Raw genomic sequence first — 26,530 nt, 5'->3', positions numbered from 1 at the left:
AAGAAACAACCTTCCTTCCATCCCATATATTTAATTAATGACACTTTATTTGCAATTTTCCAGCTTTTATCCTTAAAATTAAAAACAAAAAACATCCCAGTATTTTTCAAGCTAAAATAATTGCAAATAAAGGCAATATATCTTAATAATAATGATCGACTTCTCAAATATACGTATCGAGAGTGCTTCATAAAATATTCATTTATTCGAAAATGATGACAAATTCAACATCGATGAAGCGTAATGCGTATCGATATTAGACTTCGCTGATTTTCGAACGTATCCGCGGAATCGCGTCGACGAATCGAGAGCAATAATAGCAAAATTTTACCCATACTGATGCCAGAGCTGGACGGATCCTCGTTCTTGGCGCCCCAGCTGCCAGCCAGATTGAGCGCCAGCAGCGGCCGTTCCTTCAGCAGCTCGGCCACCGAGGCCAGACCCTCGCATCCACAGCCTAAATGAGGCAAGTGCAGCGCCTGCACTTGAATGCAGCCGCGAAGTGCCTCGCAGACCCGGGACACTTGCTCGCCGGACAGATTCATGTCGAGCACCAGACGTGACAGGCTGCCGGAAGCGTGACTCAGGCCGCGACAAAGAGCGTTCACCACGCACTCCAATCTGAAACCAATCGCATTAATTACGTCATTAATGAGATACTGTCTTAGACACGTGTTAAGTGATTTTAAATAACGGACAAGTAAAGAAAATTTAAATTATATATTTTTTTTATTAAAGAGAACGAAAAATGATATTTTCATCATTTTAGACGTCTACTTAGATTTTCCAAATCAGATGTAGGAATAATATGTTATATGAAAGAGTAATAATTAAATTATTTTTCTAACATGACTTTATAAAAAAAATCAATAGCTTTATTAAATCAAAATACTCAGATATATTAATTGTCCCTCGTAAAATTTAATCATTTTTAGAGCAAGCCTTATAGACGTTATTATATTGGGTTACTAGAGAAGTGCGAGCTTTAACATTATGATTGTTACATGTGCATTTGAGCTTGAATTATGTCAAATGGAACGCGCGCGAGTTTGATAGTTCCATCGGCGTGTTACGTCCCAACAAGTTGGAAAAACTGCGACGTATATGCGGTAATAGCCGGGATTCGGGAAAAGGGGAATGCACTTCCGAAGCTTGGTTTTTACGATACGCACGCGCGACGCAATTCCGGATGTAACCGCACCCGGATACAGACCGATGTAAATTCGGTCTACGCCGAGTCAGCAGCGCGGAAGTTCGACGCGGACTATCGTCAGCGTATATTTATGAATGTATAATGCGCATTTCACGCTGTCTATTCGCGGCGTTACTCCTCCGGTGGATCTCGACGAGCGTTGCGCAGATACATTACGCATTATGTAAAGTCCCGACGCTCCCTCGGGGAACCGTAAGCGAGAGCCTGGATTTTCTCGCGTGTGGGATATACTAACAACGAGAGAGCGGAAAGTGCGGGAAAATGTTAGCGTTGCATCGCGATTATTCTGATACTTGAAGATTAGTTCAAATCTGTAGCGTTTCTTTATCTCTCTCTTTTTTACAAATGAATTAGAAGAGGAGAGAGTTACCTCTTATTACTTAAACGATATTCATTATTCTTCTCTCTCAAGTATATATCCTCGACATCTGTCACAATCTGAATAATAGTGCAAATTAAAAAAAATAATGAAATATATTAATATGTCAGTTGGATTTTAATTAAGAATTAAAATAAAGATTTTATAAGAGTGTAATCTATAAAATGTTAAATAATAATAATTAATTTGAAAAACTTAGCAATTTTTTCCCTTGTTTTTCTTTTTCCTTTCCTCTTGCCTCGCGCTTTATTCATATTTTTTTCCTTTTCTTCATATTTATTTCTTCTTCTCGATCTTTTTTTTTTTGCCATAAATATCATCTCTTATTTTTTTTTAGCTGGTTATATTACTGTGTCGAAACTTCTGGAATTGGTTGTTTCAAATTCGACACTCTCGCAAGGGAATTGCGGCTAAGATGCACAAGCAGCGTATTTGCGAAAAGCGCAGAAACTGCAGTTAAGGGCAGTTGCAAGTAGACACGATTCTCGTATCTCGATGGTAATATTAATTGGTCGCTTCCTCTGGATTTCGGAATCATCGTCGGAAAATACGCAGAAAGAATTCATACTTAGAAGGCGTATCATAGCAAGCGTTAAATTTGCTATACCGTATAAAAAGAAAAAGAAAAGAGCGAGAACTCTCATGATGCAACTTGGCTACTTTGCATGGTAATCATTTTGAAACAATAAAATATATTATCACTCGAGTTATCTTTCGGTATTTGATTGCCTAAACAAGAGTTAGAACATCCTTTAATTTAATAATTTTTCAATAAGCATAGATAATGTTAAAATAATCTTATTGTGAAAATTTAAGACTTCTTCTGTATTTAAGATTCCTCAGTAAAAATAAAAGATTTGAAAAATGTTAAAATATTGCAAAGTTAAAAAAATTCATTACTATAGTATATATTTTCCGATTGATTAAAGAAATAGATATTGCTTATTCATTTGTACTTTGGCATTTGTCTCAGATTTTTTTTGTTTTTCTTTAATAATTTCTTTCCATATAATAAACTTTCCATGAAATTTCGCTCAAAATTTATGAAATAATTATTGAAAATTTACAAATTTTACAAATATTAGATTATATAAAATAAATTAACGAGATCGATATAGTGATATAGATTTCGATAATACATTTTCATGTGCGATTATGGCTTTTATCATGCAGCAATCGATAGCTTCAGCAGTATCAAATATAAGAGACGGTGAACTTTTCATAGAAATATTCAAGTCAACGATGCCCAATCGATTCCTATAGTTTGAATAGACAAAGATAGACGAAGTCGATTTTCGAAGCGCGTCGCATCGAATACAAAAGTGAAGGCTGACGTTATGGAAAGACGATAGAATAAAGCGTAAAGAGCAAGAACAGACTCGGTAGGGTGGAGGTTGAAACAAGGAGATGCGAAACAATGAGCCAGCCATCGAGAGAAAGAGAAAGAGAGAAAGCTTTCTACTTCGAGGCGAACGATAGTTAGGTGTTCGTCTTCTTTTATACCTGTTTCATAGTTGTATAGCGGAAAAGGTACTCCTCTCGTGAAGCTTGAAGAGACTTCGAGAGAAAGGGTGCATATTCGTTGGAGAAGAAGGTTGGCGAAGAGCAGGGCGAATGAAAGTCTAGTTGTAAGATATCCTGCGTTTAGCAGAATATAAAGAGAAAAATATTTATATTTCCCATGTTGCAAATATATGAAGATATATGATTCTTTTTCGTTAAATTGATTTCGATTCAAATTATTTATTTCCGAATATCCCAATCAAATTGCTTGAGATTTGATTTGATTGATCTCTCTTTGATTTCGTCGAAATCTGTAGCTTTATGGAGAAGAATCGAGTTTGGCATGTACAAGACGAAGCAGCAAATAAAGAATACTGCGATATATACACAACGGCGGAGAGAAAGTCTCCGGGGAAAAGCTCGAGGCAACGATGAAACCAAAGAGCTTGAAGCTGAAAGATTCAATAAAAAGGCAGACGGAAAGGAGGAAAAAAAGAAGGGAGTGGCAAATTCGGTCGCGAATTAAGGTGCATCTTGTCGTTTTCTTTAATTTTCCGTCGCGGCTTTTTCTCCTCTTTCCTCTCCAGGCTTTTTCTCGAGCATCTGCCCGCGCTCTTTAGAGTGCACTCTCATTGTTATGTTCCGCTCGCGTTTGTAATGGCCGAAAAAGCGGAAGCTCGTGCGCCACGCTCGGAATATATAATTCGCGAAAGGCAATGTGTTGTCCGAGAAAAAATTCCTCGATAAAGAAGAAGATAAAGAGGCACTCGGCGCCTCTTGACTTCGGAGATGGACGAGAGTGAATTTTTAAGCGCAAAGCAAAGAGGAAGGTTTTGCGCACGTAAAATTAAAATGTCTACTTTAAGATCTCTTATCTCTTTTACTAGATCTCCTTTCGCGAAATGGCAAGATTTGTACAGGGAATACTAAATGGTAAATGTAATTACAATTCGCAAAAATTTTTTGTCGACTCGTGCGCTGTAAAATAAATGAAAATATGAAAAAAATAGGATGAGCTTAGGGAGATTCAAGATAAAACGATAATAAAATTTACCATGTAAATCGATCCTATTTAAATATAAAAGATGATATTTTTAGAAAAATCATGCGATAATCGTGATAAAAACATAATAATAATATTTTAATTTCCAGATTTTTTGAGATTTTCTTTAAAATCGAGATGATGCGACAGAATAAGTTCATCGGTAAATCGAGAAATTCATGCGAAAACTCACCCGCAAGAATACTTTCTCCATTTCCTGGGGGACACAGACACAGAAAGGGAAAGTAAGCGTCTCGACGGGATCGAAAAATATAAAAGCCTGAAGACTCGAAAGACGGTCATGTATGGACACACATAAAAACCTAGTAAAGCTGGAGTTAAATCGAGGAAGCAAGAAATTAAAAATCCATCACGAGAAAAATAACGGAAACGAGAAAAGTGTCTCATAAAGATCCCTTCAGAGATATCTTCAAAGGTTCTTTGCATACTGCGTATATGCAATAACGCATGCACATGCATGTACAAAAATGTATGAAACTTTGCTACGTTCAATGAAATAGCAAAAAAATACGCGAAGAAGTAATGCAAATTGGAAAAGTTGATATGTGGAATTTTATCTATGATAAATTCGCAGTCTAAGTATCGTAATTATCGTAATATAGATAGCAGTAGCCATTTATGCGAGAAACTTAGTAGTGCGAGTGTTTTATCGTGCAAAACTTTAAATTTTCTTCTCAATTATTATTCTTTAATAACAGGAAGAAATTAATGACGCTATTACCATCTGCTTTTTATTCCACTTTGAGAAAAATTCACGATAATGGCTTTTATCAGTTGTTTCCAAAATATATGACTTTCTCATTTTAAAATCGTTACTAAAGAAAAAAAAGGGCGAAAAAGTGCCTATAAGCCTGTTGTCCAAAATTTTCCTAACTTGAAATTAAATTTCATTTTCAGCTTAAAATAAAGTTTATGTGACGTGTAAATTACAACTATGCAAATTTCTAAATGGGCCGAATCTCGTTTAATTTTTACTCTTATAAAAATTATAATTCTTATCTTTATAAAAAAATGTTTATCGGTCATTTTCTCTGGAATTCGGAAACTTGCTTATTCGTAATCTAGGCGTCATAAATTTTGTTTTAGCCCAGAAATAAAGTTTAATCTCAAGTTGGAAAAATTTTAGACAACCGTACTCTTTCTCGAAAATCACAGATAAAAATGATTTTCTTCAGTAAAAGCTCCCATATATGCAAGTGAGTCACGCAACGACTGTGTATATCGCAACTCAATTCTCGCAAAGTAAACACATTTTTTCGACGTCTATTCACCCCTTTCAGGCGAAGACAAATATCCGCGCAATGGACCTTCTCGTCGCCCTTCGCCGCGCAACAAAACAGATTTTTCAATTTTGACGTCTCCGCGCGAGCTTAATGGAAATTTTAGGGGACAGTCGACGAGTTTAACGATAAATTCTGATGATTTAATGCTGTGTATTAGCAGTGGCCAAAACTTTATAACATTCACAATTACAAATTCATAATAACAAGCAATTTATATTATTTTTGATTAATTATGACAAAGAAAAAATCAATGAAAATTATAGAATAATAATATAATTATAGAATAATAGATAATAATTATAGAATAATTATAGAATAGTAGAGAATAATGATAAATATAGAATAATAGAGAATAATTATAGAATAATTATAGAATAATAATAATATATTAATTCATTGATTTTTTTAGGAAAAATTTCGTTGCCGAAAAACATCAATCTATGATTGTTTCTTTCACAATTGACGAAAGAAATCTCAATATATGAATCTCTATATTTAATTAAAAAATGAATTGTTTTTATTTAATTTAATTAAATTAATTTTATTTAATTTTATTTAATTTTATTTTTTTCAAACATTTTTTCTTCCCTATTGATTTTTAACGTAAGAATCTAAAAATAAATCTCTCACATTTTACGCTTCTCTTCCCAGTACGGATGAGCAAATATCTCGACGATTTGTCCTAGTAAACTTCATAGCAACCGAGCACGCTTTCCGTAATAAGTCTTCGTCGTCGAGGCTATCGACGGCGCCGTACCCGAGCGTCGTCGAAGCACAATAACACCGACACGTCTGCCAGGCTTTTTATCCTTGTGGCTATTGAGTCGCACGAGCGAATCGACTCGAGAGTCCTAAAGTGGTCGGGTACTTTTCGACACGGAAGAAACCTCATCGTCTGATCTATTGTTAATTGAGGAATTTCACGGAACAATAGCGCGAGAATTTTTCGGCGAAAGAAAATTTGATTGTAAACAATAAAAAATTAATAAAATGCGTAGAAATACGAGTAAATAAGTGCATAAATAAATAAAGCAAATGGAAATGTTGTGTATAAGTTTTCCGTCGAACAAACTTTCCATGTATCTCAACAATTTAATAGTTTATTCCCTCGAAATGCTTAGTTGGTAATCTTATGAATTGTTCGATATCTCGAGGAGGAAAACGATCTAGAACTCGTCTCGTAAAGTGAACATACTCGTAAAACGACTCACCTATCATGGGCCGCTTCCTCGAGACAAGTGATGACAAGCTCGAAATCGTTGAGCTTCTTCTTGCCGAGCACGCTCTTCAGGTGTCCGGCCAATCGCTGCGCCTCGTCCGCCGGAAATTCTTGTCCCAGCAGAGATGTGATCCTGACAAGTTTGACGCTTTCGTTGCCGGCGAGCGCGTCGAAAAAGTCGTCGAGATATCGGGGATCGGACCCTCGTTCCACTTGGAACACTACCTCGAGCGCTTCGAGCGTACAAGCGGGACTTTCGAGAATCCTAGCCCATCCCTCTAGCTCTAGAGGAGACGTGTGAACCAGCGGAGCCGGTGGTCGTTCGTTGGGCGCGGGTCCGAAACCGGGACCTGCCCCGACTAGTCGACAGACCGCCGAGATGTTGCCATCGGACGCGCCGGCCGCCTTCAACAACGAGAACACAGCTCTAGGTGGCACTTCCAACGGGCATAATTGGTTCAGAATTAAATGTGTCTTGGGACCAAGCAGGCCGGCCAGGTGACCGATGATGCCCGAGGGCAGACCCTCCAATTCGCGGCGCAGAATATTGGCATACTGCGCCACTGAAGTGAGATAGTACGCCGCCAGGAACTCCGCCACCGCCGTGTGAATTGGCGTGTAGAGATCGGGCTTGCGTCTCTGGCCGAAAGTTAATCCCCTCGTCAGGAAACCGAGACGCGTGACCTCGATGCCGCCGCCTCGCGCCCTCAACTCGGCTTCCGTGTAACAGCATCTGTTTTCCCGCAGAGCGGCCAAGGACACCTTGCCGAAGTCTTCGAGACGTTTTCTGCAGTGCCCCGGGATCTCTTCGTTATAAGGAATCGGCGGGTCTAAGCTTCTCTTCACGATGCACTTCACCGCCGCTTGTACGAGAGCGCTCGTCTCGGTCGGTAGACTTCCGGAATCCTGTTAAGTAAGGTTGCATTTATAGACTAGGTTATTCCAGCATCTTATCTCTATCATTATACGGGCATTATATAACCGTATCTTATAATTTATTTTAATCGATTTTAATCGATCTAATAATTTTTAATATGTATATAATTTCTATTTCTAAGGGATATTCGGAGAATTTTGCAATTGCAGCAAAATTATCGATGAAATCGATAAAAGTTGATCAACAATTATTCAATACTGTAAAAGAATTTGTTTTTTTTTAATAAAATAGAAAAACTTTATGTTGATAAATAATTTATAGAAATATAAATTTATTAAAGTAAGTTTAATATTGTTAGAAAAAAAACTAATTAAGGTAATGATTATCTCGGATATAAAACCGTTAAAACTTATTTAGCGTAATTACAGAATTATAATCTAAAATATAATTTGATAATAAACAAACTTTAAATAAAATATAATTATTATTTAATGATTTGTTTAGAAAATATTTAAAAGAAGTTCTGATTTAACCACTTTGTTTTATATTATCTATAAAGTAAATATAATAGCAATATAATAATAAAGCGAATATAATAGCAAGTATAATAATACTGTAATAATGAAAACAAATATTTCGATATTTATGAAAATAATTCCTACCTGGTACAAGCAGCAGAGCATAATCCAGCCGAGGGGATGCTGGCCGAGTTGCCTGACGGATTGCGGTTGTACGTTGAGCGCCTCGAGGAATTCACAGGCCTTCTCGGCAATATCATTGTGAATAAAGTAGGCCACGCAAAGCCGTTCAACGTGCGGCCATTCGAGGCCGGCCAGATGGATTCTGCGCTGGACCAGGGGTGCGAGGGTGGTCGAGTTGCTGGGCGAGCACGTGACCAGGATCCTCGCGTCCGGGAAAAGTCGACCCTCCAGCAGATCGGCCGCGTCGCCGAGAGATGCTCGGCCGCCCACGCACTCATCGTAACCGTCCAGAACGAAGAGCACGCGGTCCTCCATCAAGTGCAGGGTGCGCCAGACCTGGGCGACCGCGTCGCCCAACGCGGCCGTTCTCGGGAATAATTCTCGCGCGAGATAATTTAGGACGGGACTGCCGCGAAGTTCGCGCAGCGGCACGATAAAGGCCAGAGCGGGGCCGTCGCTCTGGGTCGCCCATTGATGCAGTAGTCGTAGACAGAGAGTGGTCCGTCCGCTCCCGGGGCCACCCTCGACGGCGACGCGTCGCGGTGCCTCGGATACGGTACCGTCACTTAGCTGGAAGTAATAATTTAATTTATTATTCGCGTGAATTCGCGACGTAATATTAAAAGTTAAACTTATTTTATCGTCGGTAGGAAAAAATTGAAAGTATTAATTCATAATAAAATATTTATATAATTAAATATGATCGAATGTGATGTGATATTTATATAATCAAATTTTATTTAAATTTGATTATATATCATATAATCAAAATATGATCGAACGAACGCAAATTCTCATGAGATGCTCGGATCATCTCGAATAATTCAAATTTTGAGATATTTTCCCATTTAAAAAAAATATTTAAAATTCCTAAAAGTAAAGATAAATCGAAATTGAAGTATTTTATCTAGAGATAAGAAAAAAGTAGGCACACAGAGAGATAGCATTATATAGATCTTAATTTAAATTTCAATTAATAAAATACGAGAACGTAAATGCATTATGCATCACTCGTGTGGTTAAAAATACGAAAAGCTATCTCGCGAATCAACACGCGAGTCAAAAACAGCTGTAGACCAACACGAGACCAAAATAAAAAGAGCAAATACGATGAATTACGGATTGTTTTCTGGAAGGTCGGAAACCGACCTTCGATAAAATGGACGACTCGTGGCGTGAAAATAAGAGAAAAATGCTTGGGTCACTTCGTGACCAGCTTCTCGGATACTTCTCAGTTTTCTGATCCCCGGTCTCCGTCCAGCCAATTAGAACTTAAAACGTTTCCCACGAACCACTAATCCCCTTGAGATGGATCAGAACACTTTGGACACTTTATTGCTTGTTACATGCGAGGTCAGCATTCGATACGGATGTCTCGCGATATTACATCACAGTAGACAGTGTTAGCGAAATGTCTCGCCGCGGGAATCGATCTCTATCCAATCGTTCCCTCTTACTTTTATGAATATTTGAAATGAACTTTTTGCAAAATTCAATTTGACAGCGATGTAAAATGTATATATTCGCGTCTTTAAAATTTTACGATAAAAAATTCTGTACTATTTTGAAAAATGTACATACAGTACATACGAAAATTAATTAATACTTCTTCGTTAACAAAGATTAATGTCAAATATCGTCCAGAATAATGCTATCATTTTGCGTGAATCTAGGTAATCTCTCTAATAGGATAATAATTTCTGTACTCATTTAATGATCGAACAGAGAGGCAGCTTTCGGTGCTGGCGTTAACATTATGCAAACGATTAATATACATGCGCGATTAAACTTATAGCGGACATGCCGAGAGCAACACCGTCAACCGACTGTTAAGGTGTACCGTGTCGATTGTGGGAGTATACGATCGGCAGCCGATATCGGCAAACAGTCTCAATTCCATAATCGATAACAGTAATCCATAGAACGCGGAACACGTGGCGTTTGCCGGCCATTCACTCTGTCAGCAATAATCTATCCAGTCGCGCGCAGAGTACACAATCTGTCGGACGATAACAGTATACGACCATTATACAGCATGTGATTGCGACATCCAATTCGTTGGGATGCTGCAGATACAGAAAAAAAAGCAGAATATACTCAATTCGTCGGGAATGTGTGTTTTCCTAGTATTTTGAGTCTATAAAATATATATCTGACAATTTTTATCTCACGCATATCTCGCAGTTTTTTGTCTTTATCTCACGATTTTAATATTTAATATCGATACGTTAATACATTTAAAAAAGTTGAATTAGTATTAAAATATTTAACTTTAATTATTTATTCTTAAGTCCCAACTTTAATTATTTATTCTTAAGTCTCTAACTAAAGAATTCTCTTAAAATAAAGTTTGTGGCTGAAATTAGTTGATCCATGTTAATCGAAAAGGACTAATAAAATGCCGATAACATGATGCGAGTTTTTGACAAGATAATACAACAACGACGTATGAAGGATAGTAAGCTCGTTACCAGATATTCCGCTCAACGCATTCCTGTATCACGCGAAATCTACCTATCAATCCTTTGCAAAGATGCATTTGTTCCGATTTTCGTTGCAACTAAATTGTGCCAGGAAGCGAGGAGAAAATCCTTTGTGATAATGTCGAAATAGTCGCGTTGCAAGGGGAGGCGCAAAATTGTAAATCGACTTTCTCGAAAGACTAAAACGCATTTGTAAATATTCTTCTGTAAATTCAGAGAATGTTGAAGCAGACATTCGATATTGAATTATGTGGGATAACGTGGAGTATTTAATTATGATTTGACAAAGCAATTAATTTTCTGAAAAAATAATATGAAGACAATTTTTATAGATACAGAAACTGTGTATCTTTATTCGAATTTTATTAGTGCAAACTATTTTTGTTCTCTTGACATTAATTCTAAACTAAATTAAATAAAATTAAAATTGCATATATATATGTATATAAATTTCTATATATAATAATTTATTATATTTTGTATTATAATATATTTAAATATATATTATAATATATTTTATATTATAATATTATTATAATATACGTTATATTATTATATTATAATTAATGTGTAATTATTTTAATTATTATACACTATAGTAATGCTTATATTAATGTAACGCATGTGTCAAAATGTTCGCTATTTTCTCTTAACTAGATATTTCGAGAAGGAAGAATCAAAAAAGGTAACAGTATGTCGACAAATTTTCACAAAAGGATCAGCGACCGGCGTTGATATTCATGCGGTAGCACGAGAGATATCGCGCTTCATTCCGTTGTGGAAAATTTAAGAAGACAGTGATACAGGGAGCGGTGTTTCACAACGGCGATGTGTCTTTTCGCGGGCGCATCGTGGAAAGAAACGCAATGAGAAAAATCCGCCGTGCGGAATCGTGCTAGCCAGAATTGCGATCGTTTCCAGATATACGTTTCACATATCGAAAATGGCAAGCAACGATTGGATCGCAGGTCGATCTGTTCAGCAGTTGTTCTCTCCCTCTCTCTCTCTTTCTCGACCGACCGATTTTTATATCGTTGATTAGACCGCATAAATCGATACGGCAAAATGCACAAATATTTTGCATTCCGCATTTTTCGACGGAAAAAGCGATCACTCGAATAATAAAACAAAAATCTCGTTGGCTTTAATTGTTAATTAGATGTTATCGGGATACGCGATATTCTCTGTATTTTCTCTTCAATTATGTGAAATTTATGAAGATAAAATTTGCAAGTATATATTATTTTTCTGTATTATTTTCACATCGCAAATTTTCATTCATCAATAACTTTAATTAATTATATATTTTCCATGTATTTTATTTATCGAAATTGAGAGAGAGACCGGCTTTTTTAAATTTTAAATTATCATTGTACCTGTACATTTTGCAATAGATTTGCGATGCTACAATTTTGTGATTGCACGAAGGAGCGAGCTTTCAAGCGTCCATTAGCGAGTAGCGACCGCATAAAATTCGATTCTTTCTTGTATGTGAATATATATCCTGAGTAATAAAGAAAACCACAGACCGCCGTGTGTGGGTGAATGTCATAATTTTTTTATAGTTCGCATGTCGGTCAAAAGCGGCGATCATATTTTTGTGATAAAATGAAATCGCTGATTTTTCATACTTTTATTGGAACTTTCGATACTCGATTCGAGGGTCTTAATTGTTTATTTTTTTCGACTATCAATTTCGATATATTGATTTCGGCAACAAAAGTTTTTCCATCAATTATATCCAATGCTGGAAGAATCGTTGTTTTTGCTCGCCATGTATATTGATTCGCTGAATGAAATAATTTAATAATATTTAATAATATTCTTATACTTTGTCGTGTCCTTTAATAAAAAGAACCGCTCGTTTTAATATTTAAAATATGGAAGAGATTAAAATATGATAAAAGAATATTTATATGCGTCACCTTCTATGTGATAATAAAAAAGTTGACAAAGTAAATAATTAACATTTAAAAAGAGATTACATTTATCCAAAGAATTTTTTTACTTAAATAAAATATTGTCTAAAGAATATTTTCCATTAAAAATGAAATAATTATCTCATTTATTTATTAGTTATATATTTTTAAAAACATATTTTATATGACAAGATTACGAAGCTCAACATACTCATATCAGAAAAGTAGAAGCTATATACTTATGAAACAAAAGCGTAAAAGGCGCTTTCTTCAGACTATGGAATGAATAAAATATTATCTTGAAAAAAGTAACTTTTTTGAAGCATTTACTTTCTTTTTTACGGCGCTTTCTCTTTATGTCAGCTCTTTAATTTTTGGTGCACGAGCGAATTGTGGAATATACGTGACGGATGCGAGTGCATTTGGCGGTCCTAAGAACGATTCTGAACTGAATGTTGTCTGCTCGGCGGGTTTTCCTTTATTTTCACGGTGGAAGCATGTCGGTTTTATGACGCGAATTCATCCACCTGCACATGTAATTCCAAACCCGGTATGTGTGAGCTTGTATGTCTGCACCTTACTTCCTTCCTTCCTTCCTTCCTCTCCTACGTATGTCTCGACAGTTACGAGACTCATTTTTCGATGCGAGCGTTTTTTCAGCGCATTGTCTGCATTTTATGAGTTTTTATATTATATAGCGACAAATTATCGACCCGGACGAGAGACAGATTTTTTCCAAAAAATGCACCACCTCAACGGAGCGCTTTTTCAGGCGGTTATCGAGGATTTATTTTAATTTTTCACTTCATATGTATATATCAAAAGATTTTCTGTCATCTGTACTGTAATCTTTCTTATTAATTTAGACAAAATTTTAAGTTTAATTATATATTAATATATTAATAATTAAAACTAATTAATATTTTATTAATAAATATTTTAATAGATTCTTAATATAATTCCTTATTTTTCTAAAGACTTTGCTTTTCTTATATGTCTACATCGTTATAAATAATCATTGTAAGATTATAAATTATTTATTTTTAATTTATATATATTAAATTTATATTATATTAAATCAATATTTATATTATATAAAAAAAATATATCGAAGAGAGAGAAAGAGAGAAACAGAGAGAACTTAAAGAATCTTAATCATAATCTTAATTATTATAATGTAGGAGACTTATTTGTTATTATATACCGATATAGAATGCGATCTCGCCATTTGATGAGAAGAGAGGAAAGACTTTGCTCTTCAATAGAAGTTAGTGGTAGCTGGCTTTTCGATCTGATGGTGATACGAAAGGAGGCAGTTTCTAATTGCTCTTGGGAAAACGTTAATGAAGCTGAGCTCGACTTACCACGTCTCAACAAAATTGCCTTGTTTCGTGATGCAAAAGGACGCCCAACCGATCGGCGTCTCGACGCTGTGATTGAAATCTTTATCCGAGAAAGTTACAGGGAACGAAGATATTATCGCGAACGACCATTCATGAGACGTGGGAAAACGGCGAAAAGGATTGAAGTCATCTCCTATTCATAGTGATCAATATGTCACGTACGTACACGTGTATCTTACAAGACTTGGATACGTCCAACAATTTATCTAAATCATGTTTTATGACTTTATCGGAATTTTAGAAGATCAGTTGCGAGATTGAGCGATATAAATAATTTCTTATTCAAATAATAATTTAACTGAAATTAAAATTTTAATATTATATTAAAAAAGAGATCGAAAGAAAGAGAAAAAAAGAGAGAACTTAAAGTCTTCATCATTTTTAACTTTAATATTAAATTTGTGAAAAGTTTATGTGCGCGCTTCTTTGCTTTTAATACATCCTTACAAAATGAGTAAACTGTTAATTTAGTTTATCAACATTCGAAAAAAGTTTAAATTATTATAATTTACAACATCAATCTTTACTCTTTCACGTGTGATCGTTAAATTTTTCTTAATTTTTTTCTTAATTTTTTTAAATAAAAGGCATATAAAACTTATTAAAGTGATGAAACGTACGTCTTGCTTAAAGCTTTATCCTTCCACCCGTGGAAATCGATTCGACAGAGCAATTTAATCAAAACAACTATCCGACAGCGACCAACTGCGACCATAAATAAATCGCGAGCGCGCCGATTCGAGCGTCACTGCATTTCACTCGCGGGAGACTGCATCGAGAAAGCGGTGAATGCAAGAACTCGAGACAGCGAATCGCGGGGGAGAAGGGAAGGAAGTTGGCGGAACTTTTTCACCCTCCTTGCCATTCTGAACTTCAGACGACACCAACTTGGCTTTCACATTCCGGAGGGAAGTTGCCGGCGGCGACGGTGGCGGCGAGAGAAGCGAGTTTTCGAGTCTTCGACAGTCGTCGGAAGAGACCCACCACCCCCGCGGACATCCGGGACTCGACTTGCTGCTCGCTCGCGCAATTACGTAGTCGATATCATGCAAATCCGCGACTACCGTCGAGAGATCTCGACCGTGTTCTGATAACGCGTGGCGCTCTCGCGGAAACTCGTGCACGCCACGTGGCACGTCAACCGGAAATACGTTTGACGTTTCCAGCACGAATCTCTGAGATTTTTGTTGCGTGCCTCAGGTATTATGATATGTAAGACAGTGTTTCTCAATCTCTTTCTCGAGCGAATTTTATTTATTCCCGTGATTTCTATCTGTCTGATATTATTTAGGAGAGAAAAAACAAACTATGTATGGTCTCACTTCCATATATATTTTATATATGGATCTTTATATATAACATATATATATATATATATATATATATATATATATATGTTATAGAAATTTTTAATGTAACGCATAACAATGATACGCAGAATTATAATATATTTTGATGATCTATAAAACACAAATATCGCATCTTTATCTCCCCTATTTATTCTAATTGATATTTCTCAAAAATATTTTGAAATTTATATAAATTTTTTAAATATTTATATAAATTTTATATAAATTTTTTACAATATTTTATGCTTCAAGCCATCGATATAATTTTAAAAATACTCACCCTGACGGGGGCGAAGATCTGGTCGGGTTTGATGTTCTCTAAACGATGCTCCTGCTCGCTTTTATGCACCAACTGCAAATGGGGCTGAAAGTGCGCCGGACACAAGGTACCCAGAGGAAGCGGGGAAGCCCATGACGGCAGATGAGGTGGATCGCGAGTACCCAGTTCCCTGTAGAAAGTCTTCAGGAATCTGCAACGATATGGTTCGGGGAAATATTCAATCTGTGGGTCGTACAACGGAAATTCTTCGAGCGAAGTCGAAGAGCGGGGGTGCACCGGATTTCGGGAGATGCCGGAGATGGGTATGATGAAATAGTTTCGATGCTCCAAACAAGATAGATGGAGGAAATTTGGTTATCGCGGGATTCAAAATTGTTGAAAGTATAAGGGGAATTGTTGAAAGTATAGAAGGAATAAAATGAGCGGCTTAATAACTTTTAAGATGGACTTTAATTCGAGAGTAATTTATCTATTTCTGCTTAAAATATTATTTATTATTATTAAATATATTTTTTCTATTCTTTTCGATATAGTAATAATAATACCGAATTTTATAATCTAATCTATTTCACTATTTTATATCGGTATATTATTTTAATACAGCTATAATTATATTCATTTTCATTATTATATCGAATGATTTTAAGTGAGCAATATTTTTTACACGAAAGATAAAAAATTAAATTTGATAGACTCGATAAATGAAGCAGATTAAGTATCAGGTGAAGATTCGACATCATTCGAAAAGTGCAGAGTTCATGTCAATTTCACGTGATCTTCCATTTATCGGGTGATCGGTAAATTTCCCAAGACGACAAAATGGTAATACGAGCAAGATGTTGGATGATGCATTCGTGTATACCTCTTGCCAGAGATTGATAGATACAGCATGAAAGCTCGCAGGGCTATGAAGGTAATCAGGAGAACATCCCGAAGGGAAGCGAGCGAGGAAAGCCCGTGAGGCTTTTACGACTTCCGGATGATCGGTCTTAAAGCTTGTTCTGATTTCATGAAAGTCACTAAATAGGATACCTATCTTGCATACACGACGGCTTTCTTGATTCGCCTCAATAAATATTTCTAAATATGGCAAATTTGGTTCGCTCGAATACTTGTGCACTTATAATTTCAAATACTTCCACCAATCGTTTTAAGATTGCTAAGGTCGATTAAGTTTATAAACCTGAATTTAACTAATATTACATGTTAATCGTACTATTGTAATTGCACGAAGAGAAAAATTTATTTAATTATAATTAGTATTCAATTCACGTAATGTCAGATTAATTAAAAATACAATTTTAACGCAAAATTATTTGCGTGAGAAAATTAAATTTTAAAAAGCTTGGAAGAAAAGTAGAATAAGCTTATACGGTATTTAAATAAAAAATTGTACATAATGTGAATTATATATTCTTTTAATTTTGTCTCTATGAGAGCTCTCTTTGTATAATAAATATAATTGCAAAAGTTTATTAATATTTATAATTTTAATTGCAATAAATTTAAATGTAATCCTCAACAATATGACAGAATTTGATTCAAGAATATTTGCAATATTTAAATTAATTATTAATCATAATTATAAAATATAAATGATTACACATTGATTGTCCTGATTTATTGGAGCACATCAATCTATGTGTTCCTGATAAATCGCTTAGAGAATCGATTATTCTTTGTTGAATGTCATCCTACTTCCTACGGAAAGTATAAGCCAGTCAATTTATATATGTGTTCGCTGACCAAAATGACTTGTTAGTGCAAATTGATTTCTTTTACACAGGACCAAATTCAATTAAAAGAATTTTATCTCGTTATTTAGTTTAATTATTATATATGTGAGTGCTATTATCATATTTAAACTGTTATTGCACTTAAATTGTTACTTTTTGTAGATATCTCTTTGATTTATATGCAATCTGATGTCTATCTTATTAATTGTTTTTTTTATCTTTTATCTTAAAGGGTTTCTAACTGTTCAAAAAAAAAAAAAAGATTAATAAATAAATAATTAAGAATTCAAAAAAATTACAAAACGATCTAAAATTGAAATTCTAAGTTATAATCGCGATTAATTAAAACGAGCAACATTTCGACATAAAATTTTCCATTGTACGACGTCGTATCTATTTATATCGAGTAAAATTATCTCCGCGAGAGGATCGTTTCATCCTGAGAACAATGCAAACGCAAGTATCAACGAACAAAACACGCCTGATGGAATTAGACTTTCTGAGGACGACGATTCCGCTCTGCAGAAATAAGGATTCCATCTCGTAGTGAGAGAGCCTGCGGATAGTGAACTACATCGAGTGACTCACCTTAACAGTCTTCCCAGGGGATCCCTTTCCGGGGATGTGGGCCCGCCGAGGCCACTTCCGGCGAGTCTACGCGAGGATGCGCGCGCGCTCGATATGTATGCGGCCGGCGCGGGCGGCGGGCTGCAAGGCGGACAACAAACGGGGCTGCTACCCCCCGGGGTCGAAAGCGTATAACTCCTCTCCAGCTCCTGCAACAGACGATGCAAACGGCGGTTATGCAACAGCGGAACTTCAGGCTCGCGACATGATGCGAGTTGAGACATGGTCGAGTTACGTTCGAGGGGACTCGAGTATCTCGAACCGCCATACGTATCTATTTTCATAATTATTAATATTCATTTTATCATTGGATAGTAATCGTCTATGATATAATGATTTATGATTAAACATTCAAGAAAGAAATAGGATAAAATAATATATATTTTAAGACTCAAGGAAAATTCAAGATTTGACGATTTAAACTGTTTTGAATTCCAAAAGTAGAAAATTTGGAATTTGAAATTATGGAAATTACAATATTGCGCATTCCATAACTTTATCTATTCTTGTCTATATTTTGTTAAATTCAGGAAGACAAAGGAAAAAAAGAAGGAAAGACTTATATCTGCTAAAGTTACATTTCTCTACTTTATATCTTGATTTATGTTTTACTTCTCTCCATTTTATTTCAGAATAAAATAATTAAAAATAACGTAAAATAATATTTGTGAAACACTTGAGATCATATTTACGATATAGACAGATTTATTTTACAGATATGTTTATAATAAAATTAAAGTTTTATAGTTAATATTTATTATAATATTTATTGCAAAATTGCGCACGCATGTGTTATTATCGACAATTAATTTATACAATTTTAATAAAAAGATAATGTTAAATAAAAGTTAAAATGTTTCATTTTATTAGTGATTTAATTTTTTCTCCATATTATTTTTCATTTCACAATTTTTCACGTTTATCCTAGTTTTTAAAAATATTTATAAAAGATATCTTTCCATTTATCAGAATGGTATTAGAATTAAAAAAACATGAATAATTGGAATCGAATACAAATTCGGCGAACGAATGATCGCGTGTTACGACTTTCTCGAATCGAAATGTTCACAATAGAAGGACCAGTTTAAGATGCGAGTACGATCGAGCAAGGAATCAAATTTACGATTTCGAGGAGAGTCGTTTGCGAGGAGCGAAGCTCCCGGCTCTACGTTTGATCCTCGCCGTTTTCGGTGGTCTAGTTAAACCCAAGGATTAAGTTTCGAGAAATTTTCAAGCGATTTTGCGAGAGGTCGAACTTTATCGCGCGCGTGTGCACGCCTTCACGCTGTTAAAGGAACTCGGAGATTAAACTTCGGAAACTGAACTAGACTCTCGAGATTTGCGAGAAGACCAATGCACTACACACATACATATTCCGACGATGTGTGTGTGCTTCTCTTTTAAATTTAATTAATACATACCAAAGATAGTTCCATTTTTCAATGTTGTGTGACTAAAAAAATTGTTTTTAAATTTAGAGAGATTTATAAGTTCGAAATAGAGCATTTCTATTCATAAATAGTAAAAAAATCTAATGACTTCAATAATTAGATTTTTTTTATTATTTATGGATAAAAAATTAGTCATGGATGATTACTATCAAATTTATACATTTTTCTAAATCTACAAATAAAACAACTTTAAATTATTGAAAAATTAAAGATTTGATAAAATCTTTTTAGATTTGAATGATTGTGTAAACATTACATTGCATTTCATGATAACATGTTTGGATACATTTAATTAATCTCGCCTTATTGAGTTTCGTACAGAACATTGCGATTTATTGTATATATATAGCAAGGATACGCATTATTAAATCGAAATTTTCATAAAATTCGATAAACGGCATATAACTTTGATAGCGCAAGCTTATTACAGCTTCCGAACGGGAGCAACTTTCGTTATTAACGTGCAACGTTTAACTTTCTGACGGCAAATCCGAACGAAATCAAAGCTTCTTTCCTCGTCGAGTTTCTAGGAATTTGCAGCAGGAGATCGTTGCTTGAAAAAGGATCGGCTTTTTTTTTTTTTTAGGATTTTGCAGCAGGAGATTGTTGCTTGAAAAAGGATCGGCAACTTTTTTTTTCTAGAACCGATTCGTTTGTACGGTCGATCAAATGCGATTTAAAGTATCGATCGTCTGCAACTAATTAGTAGCTCGAGCCGCTAGTCGGCAGATATTCCCTTAATTATTCAGCTATATATACACCAATCCACGGGCGCTCGTTTGCTTCGTTTAAACGAAAAAAGTGATTCGGAGAACTTTCGGTGCGACTAAAATCCTAGGCGGTTAATCCGGAAAACAGTACATTTGTATTGCCTCAGCGATTCCATTCAAATCTTCCTTTCTCCTCGCTATTTATGCAAGCTTTTCAGTAAAGATGCTGTGTAACGAATAGTTAATTAATGTTTCATAACTACTTCGTGTACGATACATTCGGACTGCAAAATATTTTAAAATTCAATTTATAAAAACCTATCGTTTTGAATTTTATTTTTACGAAACAGCTGTTTTCACTACGATTACTTTAATAAAATAATTTCATTTTTCGAATTATCTCTCGGCAGCAAGGATTATGAAATAAAACTTCAATTTTCATCCTTATATTTACCGTTTATCGAGATGTACAACGTGATGTGTTTAAAATGCGTAAATGCATTTTTTTCAAACTAAGAAGCGGAAGACAAGGACAGGACTTGGCGTCGATTAAGCCTTGATAATCGCATTACTCTCGGATATTAATTCCGCTCGAAGGCAAGGCTGCCTGTAACGACCTTCACTGAGCCGGGATGTTAATTGATGAAATGAAATAACGAATAAAGTAGAGAGTGATCTCTCTTTCACTCTCTTTCTCCTCACTTAGGAATCCTATTAAATTCTTGAAAACGATAGAACTTTTGCAATCCGATTACGAGAATAATAGTACATCTTTATTAACGTACCTTATTACATTCCTTCCCGTATTCTGTTCTATCCACTTTATATTCGTTATGTATATAAGATTTTTATTCTATTAGACGCACATCTATTTATCTTAATAGATTCTTAAATTCTGTGCTGGTTTTATTAATGTTACTCTCCTAAGTGTTTCTATCCATACTAAAGTCATTTCTCTTTCTTTTTAAGAAGTACATTTACTACAAAAATATAATTAAAATATTAAATATAATTAAATATAATTAAAATTATTTTATTTATTATAAATATAATTAAAATTTAAAAATTAAAATTAAAATATTAAAATTTAAAAATTAAAATAATAATAAATTAAAATAACAAAATTAAAATAATAATAATAATAATAATAAAGATTTAAAATTTAAAAATTTTGGTTCATACATTTTATTATACATTATTACACAGATTATAAGCATAATCAGCTCACTCTCATCGGGAATTTCTAGGCATTCCCTGAACTTTGTTGGGGGAGTCCGGAGGGTGAGTTTTCTCGAATCTCGAACACAAGGAGCCGTACGTCTAAAACGGGACGCGCACAATGGTCGTCGAATACCGCAAAACTATAATACCGGAACGGAATGGAACGAAAAGGGGAAGAGAGGAGGGTGGACTCCAACGATCGAGTTGCAGAGAGGGCATAAAGGGAGAGGTGAGTGCCGGCATTAATCCGAGATAATTGCAGCCATGGTAAGAGACGACAAAGAGGAGGGGAAGGGGTCGCATCCTCCACGTTTTCGATGCAGGCACGCGCCATCTCACGAGCGGACAAAGGGCCGTCGCCCTTTCGGTCGTTTCACCCTTCGTCGCGGGATGCTTTGAGAGGAAAATTGCGCGTCTTCGTTCTCATTAGCGCGTAAGATTACAGGTCGAAATTATGCGAGCGCCCCTCGCGAGAGAAGAAGTCGGGACGAAGTCGTCTCTCGCCCACGCACGAGATACACACGCCTACATCTGTGTGTACAGCGTAGAATTTACTTCGCAATTATCCGCGGGTTACATTAGCCGTTGTTTAAGCGAGGGTAACGAGCGCGACTAAATTTTCCGAGTGAGTCTAATAAAGTTATTATTATCTAATTAAGCGCACGGGCTCATTACGCGAGAATAATTTAAAACGTGCATGCAGACATACATTCGACTCCGCAGTACGTAATGTCTAATAATTCTTTATATTCTCTCGACGTTCGGTAAAATGGCCGCAAATTAGGACGATAATTTAACCACAAGAGTAGAATTTTTCTCTCTTTTAGAAAATGCCATTAACATATCAATTATTCTAATTAAATTCATTAACATGTAAACATCGACTAAAAAGGCAAAATCTATAAAATAAAAACTATTTGAGTTAAAGGTAATATTTATAAGAAATATCGTTTAAAAATGATATTTAAAATATCATTTTTATTATTTATTTAAAAAATCAATAAAACAATATCTTTATATATATTTATAATAGATGTGTAAGATTTTTACTTTATCATCCTTTTAAAAAATAAGTATTTTAAAAATATCAATGATAAATACATTATATTGAAAGAAGCGAATTTTTTTATCATTTTCTAATCATTAATATAATTTAATGTCTTCTCTCTCATTAATTTTTTCGAGATACTGCTCTTGTATAGATACGTATTAATTTACTTATCGGTCGTAGTCGTTCGTCTGCATGCAAGTGCATTTCAATAAAACTCATTTGCATTTAGAGTGACGCGATTATATCACATTCGCTGATTTGTTTAATTAATTAATCAGTTTTATCGTGCTCAGCGATTAATTCACATGTCGCGATCAAGTTGCGACGCGTATTAATATAAGTAAGCCACGCGTTCCAGATACTCGTACATACATCGCATTTCGAATAACCGATGAGAGAATATTCATAAAAGCATTACCGCTCGCGCTAATAGATAGTGCCAGGGTATACGAAGGTATGAGTAATTGAAACCGCGTAATTAGTAAAACGTGCTCAGCATACTTGGCATAAGCAGACGCATGATACGTTTCAAAGATACACCAGGCTGTAATTAATGCCGTATTCACGATAATACAAAGAACAATAAATAACTGAGGAATTGATCGATTTATTTTTTATACACGAGATATATTCCAGAATATCGTGAGTCCTTTTCCCATATGCCTGATACTTTTTCTCTATTACAGCAATATCAATGCAAAATTCTGACGAAGTATAATCGTGTAAAAAAAGTTCCTCTCTCGTAATTAAAAGTTCGTTTATTACGAAATTAAATTTGTGACAAAAACTGAACGGCGTTGTATAAACCGTAACAAAAGCGTTCTCACAGGATTGCATTGCGCGGTTTGTTTCAACCGTTCATTGTTCGATCGCGTTAAATTGGTTGGGGGACGATGTAAATTCGCAATATAATTATTATCGTGCTGCTATAACATGCGATCTATAACGAGGCACGCTTTCGAGTAATATGCATCTACTGCGACAATCAATATGGCATGATAGTTGCACTCGTTCAATTGATGTGATTGTCGAACTAGAAGGAATATGAAATTTTTGACAGTAAAGATGGAAACAAAATCTGTAGCAATCTTACAAAAAGAATTCTACATTATTGTAAAAGATTCAATTCTGTATTCAATTTTATAAAAATCATTATTTAAATTAAAATCTTTTATAAATTTTAATAATAAATCTTTTTCCATAAATTCAACTCATTCTTTATCTATTTTAAATCCTTCTACTCCCACATTTAAAAATTGTTTATAAATTTATAAATATATAAAATTTATTGTTCACATTGAAAATCCCTATTATTATAAAAATTAATATTCATAATTTAATTCTTAAACTTAAATAAATAAAATACTCATCAAAAAAAAAATTTTTTTAAATACTGACCCCCCAATTCTGTGAATAAGAAAACACTCCAATTATAAAACACTTATTAATGTCATATTGAAAGTAAGTTCACATTTTTTTTTTGTTTTATATTGTCGGTTTTTTCTTGAAAAGAATCATTCGTTAATTTTAATGGAATTGATAATTGAATTTGGAAATAGTGAGGCTCGCAAATCAACGCTCTTGGTACTATCACAAGCACGAGTGATTCGTAAAGATGCGAATCTCCACAAAAGAGACACAAACTACACACTATGTGAGAAATTCGACTCGGATAAGTAACGAGCAATGAAAGATAGAAATCGGAAGCAATAAGGAGGATAACGACGATTTCATCACCGAGCGTGAAGGTTGTCTATCACGGCCGGAAATGAATTTAATTCCGATCTAATTAGTCGGATATAACGCCAAGCCTCTTGGCGATTAGATGCCTGCAGTTACGGGTTCGCGGCACGTTAACCACGGCCGTGTAAATTGGAAACCGGCCTCCAATAAATATGAGATTAGCCCGATAAATCGCACGGAAAAGCGATTCGCGACGCGTTATATCGTTGCAATTGACGCGAAACGGCGATGCGAAATTAATGCGCCACCGCGTACACGTGAAGAGCTTCCGTGCAATCGATCGAAAACGTGAAACACGATGTCCATACATCGATTGCGTGTAACAGGATTGTGGGACTTGTCTCGATCTCGCTCCTTCAACGACGAACGTGACGGGAATCCTTCAAGACAGGTTTCCTTCTGTCATGTGTGCTCATTTATACTTCTTTCAATCATCCTCTTATAAATTCTATTAAATTTTAAAACGGATACATCCAATTTAGCTAAACAATCTCTCTCACACTCGTACGTATTTCTATTCGTTAATTTGTTTAACGCGACAGAAAGAGGGCGAATAAAATATCAATTTGCAAGATCTTATGCTTCTCCTTCAAGATTGTGTGTGTGTATGTGTGCGCCAGTTAAGGAAAGTGGATGTGGATGCGCTGTCGAGACATTGACCCGGGTGAGTTAGCGAAGGCATCGAAAGAAAGAGCATTTTTCAACGTCTCGCAAAACAAATGGCTCGCGATACAGGTCCACCCACGTCACCGTTCCTCAGTCGGAGGGAGAGAAACGGCGCGACCGGTCGTGCGAAGCTCAAAAAAGCACGCCTCGCAGAAACCGGGGGCCCACCACCTTCTCGCTTTTTGCGAGGCGCCGCTCTCCGGCCTCTCCTGCTCTCGCCTCCTCCAAGTGGCAGTTCGATTGCTGCACAGCTCGTTCTGGAGCGAGTGGCGGCCCGAGATGCCCATTACCGGAATTGCTTTACGCGGCGTTTGGGGTCAACGTACATTTGTTACCGCTGCGGCCATCATTATCGGAACTGTCAACGGACACGGTACATTTGAAATTTGATTCTCGGGTGTTTGCGATCCGCCCCCATCAATCACATAGTAATATCAATTCATATGTTATATCAATTAAATATATTCGGCAAATATAAATAATTATGTATGTATGTTGTATGAGGGAGATTAAATATAATAACAATTAATATATATAATAACATGTATCTGATATATAACACACTGATAAAAAAAAGAAATATATATACCTATATTCATATCTGAAAAGAATAATACTTGAAGACTCTCTAAAAGTATAGTCTCTCTTTCTCAAATAGAAATTCCAGTCTAATTTCATAATCCTTCCCAATTCAAAGAAAATATTCTTTCTTATCAATCATGTTATTAAATTCATTGATTAAAACAATTTATATTAATTATTGTAAAAATAATTGTTATATTGAACAAAGTCAATAGGACCACGTTTAAACAATCAACAAACCATCTCGTTCGTACCTCTCGATATCTAACAACTTTGTTCTTTCCTTAAAAGGGTAAAACCGTTGTCGTCTGGCGGAAAATTGTAATTACGCGGACTTAATTACATCAATCGATGTTGCGTACACGCGATTGTTTATCGAGCGTGCGACAAGGAAGAAGATGGATGGAAATCGAGGGTGAGGTATGATGGGAGAACATCAGAGGGTCGATCGTTCAATTTTCCGTTAAAAGTAAAATAGCAAAAGGGGAAAAATTTTACAGGAAATTGTCATTACGTAATTTTTCAATAAAACAATTAAATTTGATGGATAGGAGTTGCGTGAAATATGAACAAAAATAAAAAGTGAAGTGATTTACTGATGTATGAATTTATCATTTCACAGAAAATAAAGACATGTTTCAATTTTTTTATAAATGAACTAAAGAAATAAATAATTCTTTTTCGTCGAATAAGGTTGCAGCAAATTTTAAATGGAATAAAAAATGAAATGCTCTTTAATAAAAAAAATCTACATTAATTATGTAATAATTCCTACGAGGATAAACAAATTTAAAGGAAATTCTCTTGACATCTATCTATTTTAAAAAACCGTGTTATTAAAACTCGCATCGGCTTTTTACCGCCATTCCTTTTCGTTACTAGCATCTTTAATGAGGGAAAACGATCAAAGCTGGCTCCGTCTAATGGATAATCATAATTATACAAAATTAATTGCGCGCAGAAGCGAATAGCAGCCGGCAATGTTTATTAAACACGCGACAAAGGGCGACGAAATTAGTGTGCTACCCTTTCCCTTAGAGGCAAACTTCCGATGAGCTCACGGCTCTTACC

The 26,530-nt window shown here is 35.2% G+C and overlaps 1 protein-coding gene across 8 annotated transcripts in view; it reads right to left on the bottom strand.

Moving 5' to 3' along the window:
- LOC145976882 (uncharacterized) overlaps window positions 1–26,530 on the bottom strand; it is a 247,049-nt gene that overhangs the window by 46,872 nt on the left and 173,647 nt on the right. For 7 of the 8 annotated variants that reach the window (XM_083108352.1, XM_083108353.1, XM_083108356.1 and 4 more), the window contains 5 exons: window positions 17,997–18,184; window positions 15,673–15,862; window positions 8,200–8,808; window positions 6,653–7,566; window positions 332–621 (listed from right to left, as the gene is read on the bottom strand). In XM_083108352.1, the coding sequence (XP_082964478.1) occupies window positions 332–621; window positions 6,653–7,566; window positions 8,200–8,808; window positions 15,673–15,862; window positions 17,997–18,184 (2,191 nt within the window). The remainder of the gene's footprint in view (window positions 1–331; window positions 622–6,652; window positions 7,567–8,199; window positions 8,809–15,672; window positions 15,863–17,996; window positions 18,185–26,530) is intronic. The other variant, XM_083108359.1, reaches the window with a different exon arrangement.

The sequence above is a fragment of the Camponotus vicinus genome, unplaced genomic scaffold (genome assembly GCF_025532165.1).
Source record: "Camponotus vicinus isolate PSW18456_S1 unplaced genomic scaffold, iyCamVici1.0 SCAF_9, whole genome shotgun sequence".
NCBI lineage: Eukaryota > Metazoa > Arthropoda > Insecta > Hymenoptera > Formicidae > Camponotus > Camponotus vicinus.
This window is presented reverse-complemented; position numbering and strand designations above follow the sequence as displayed.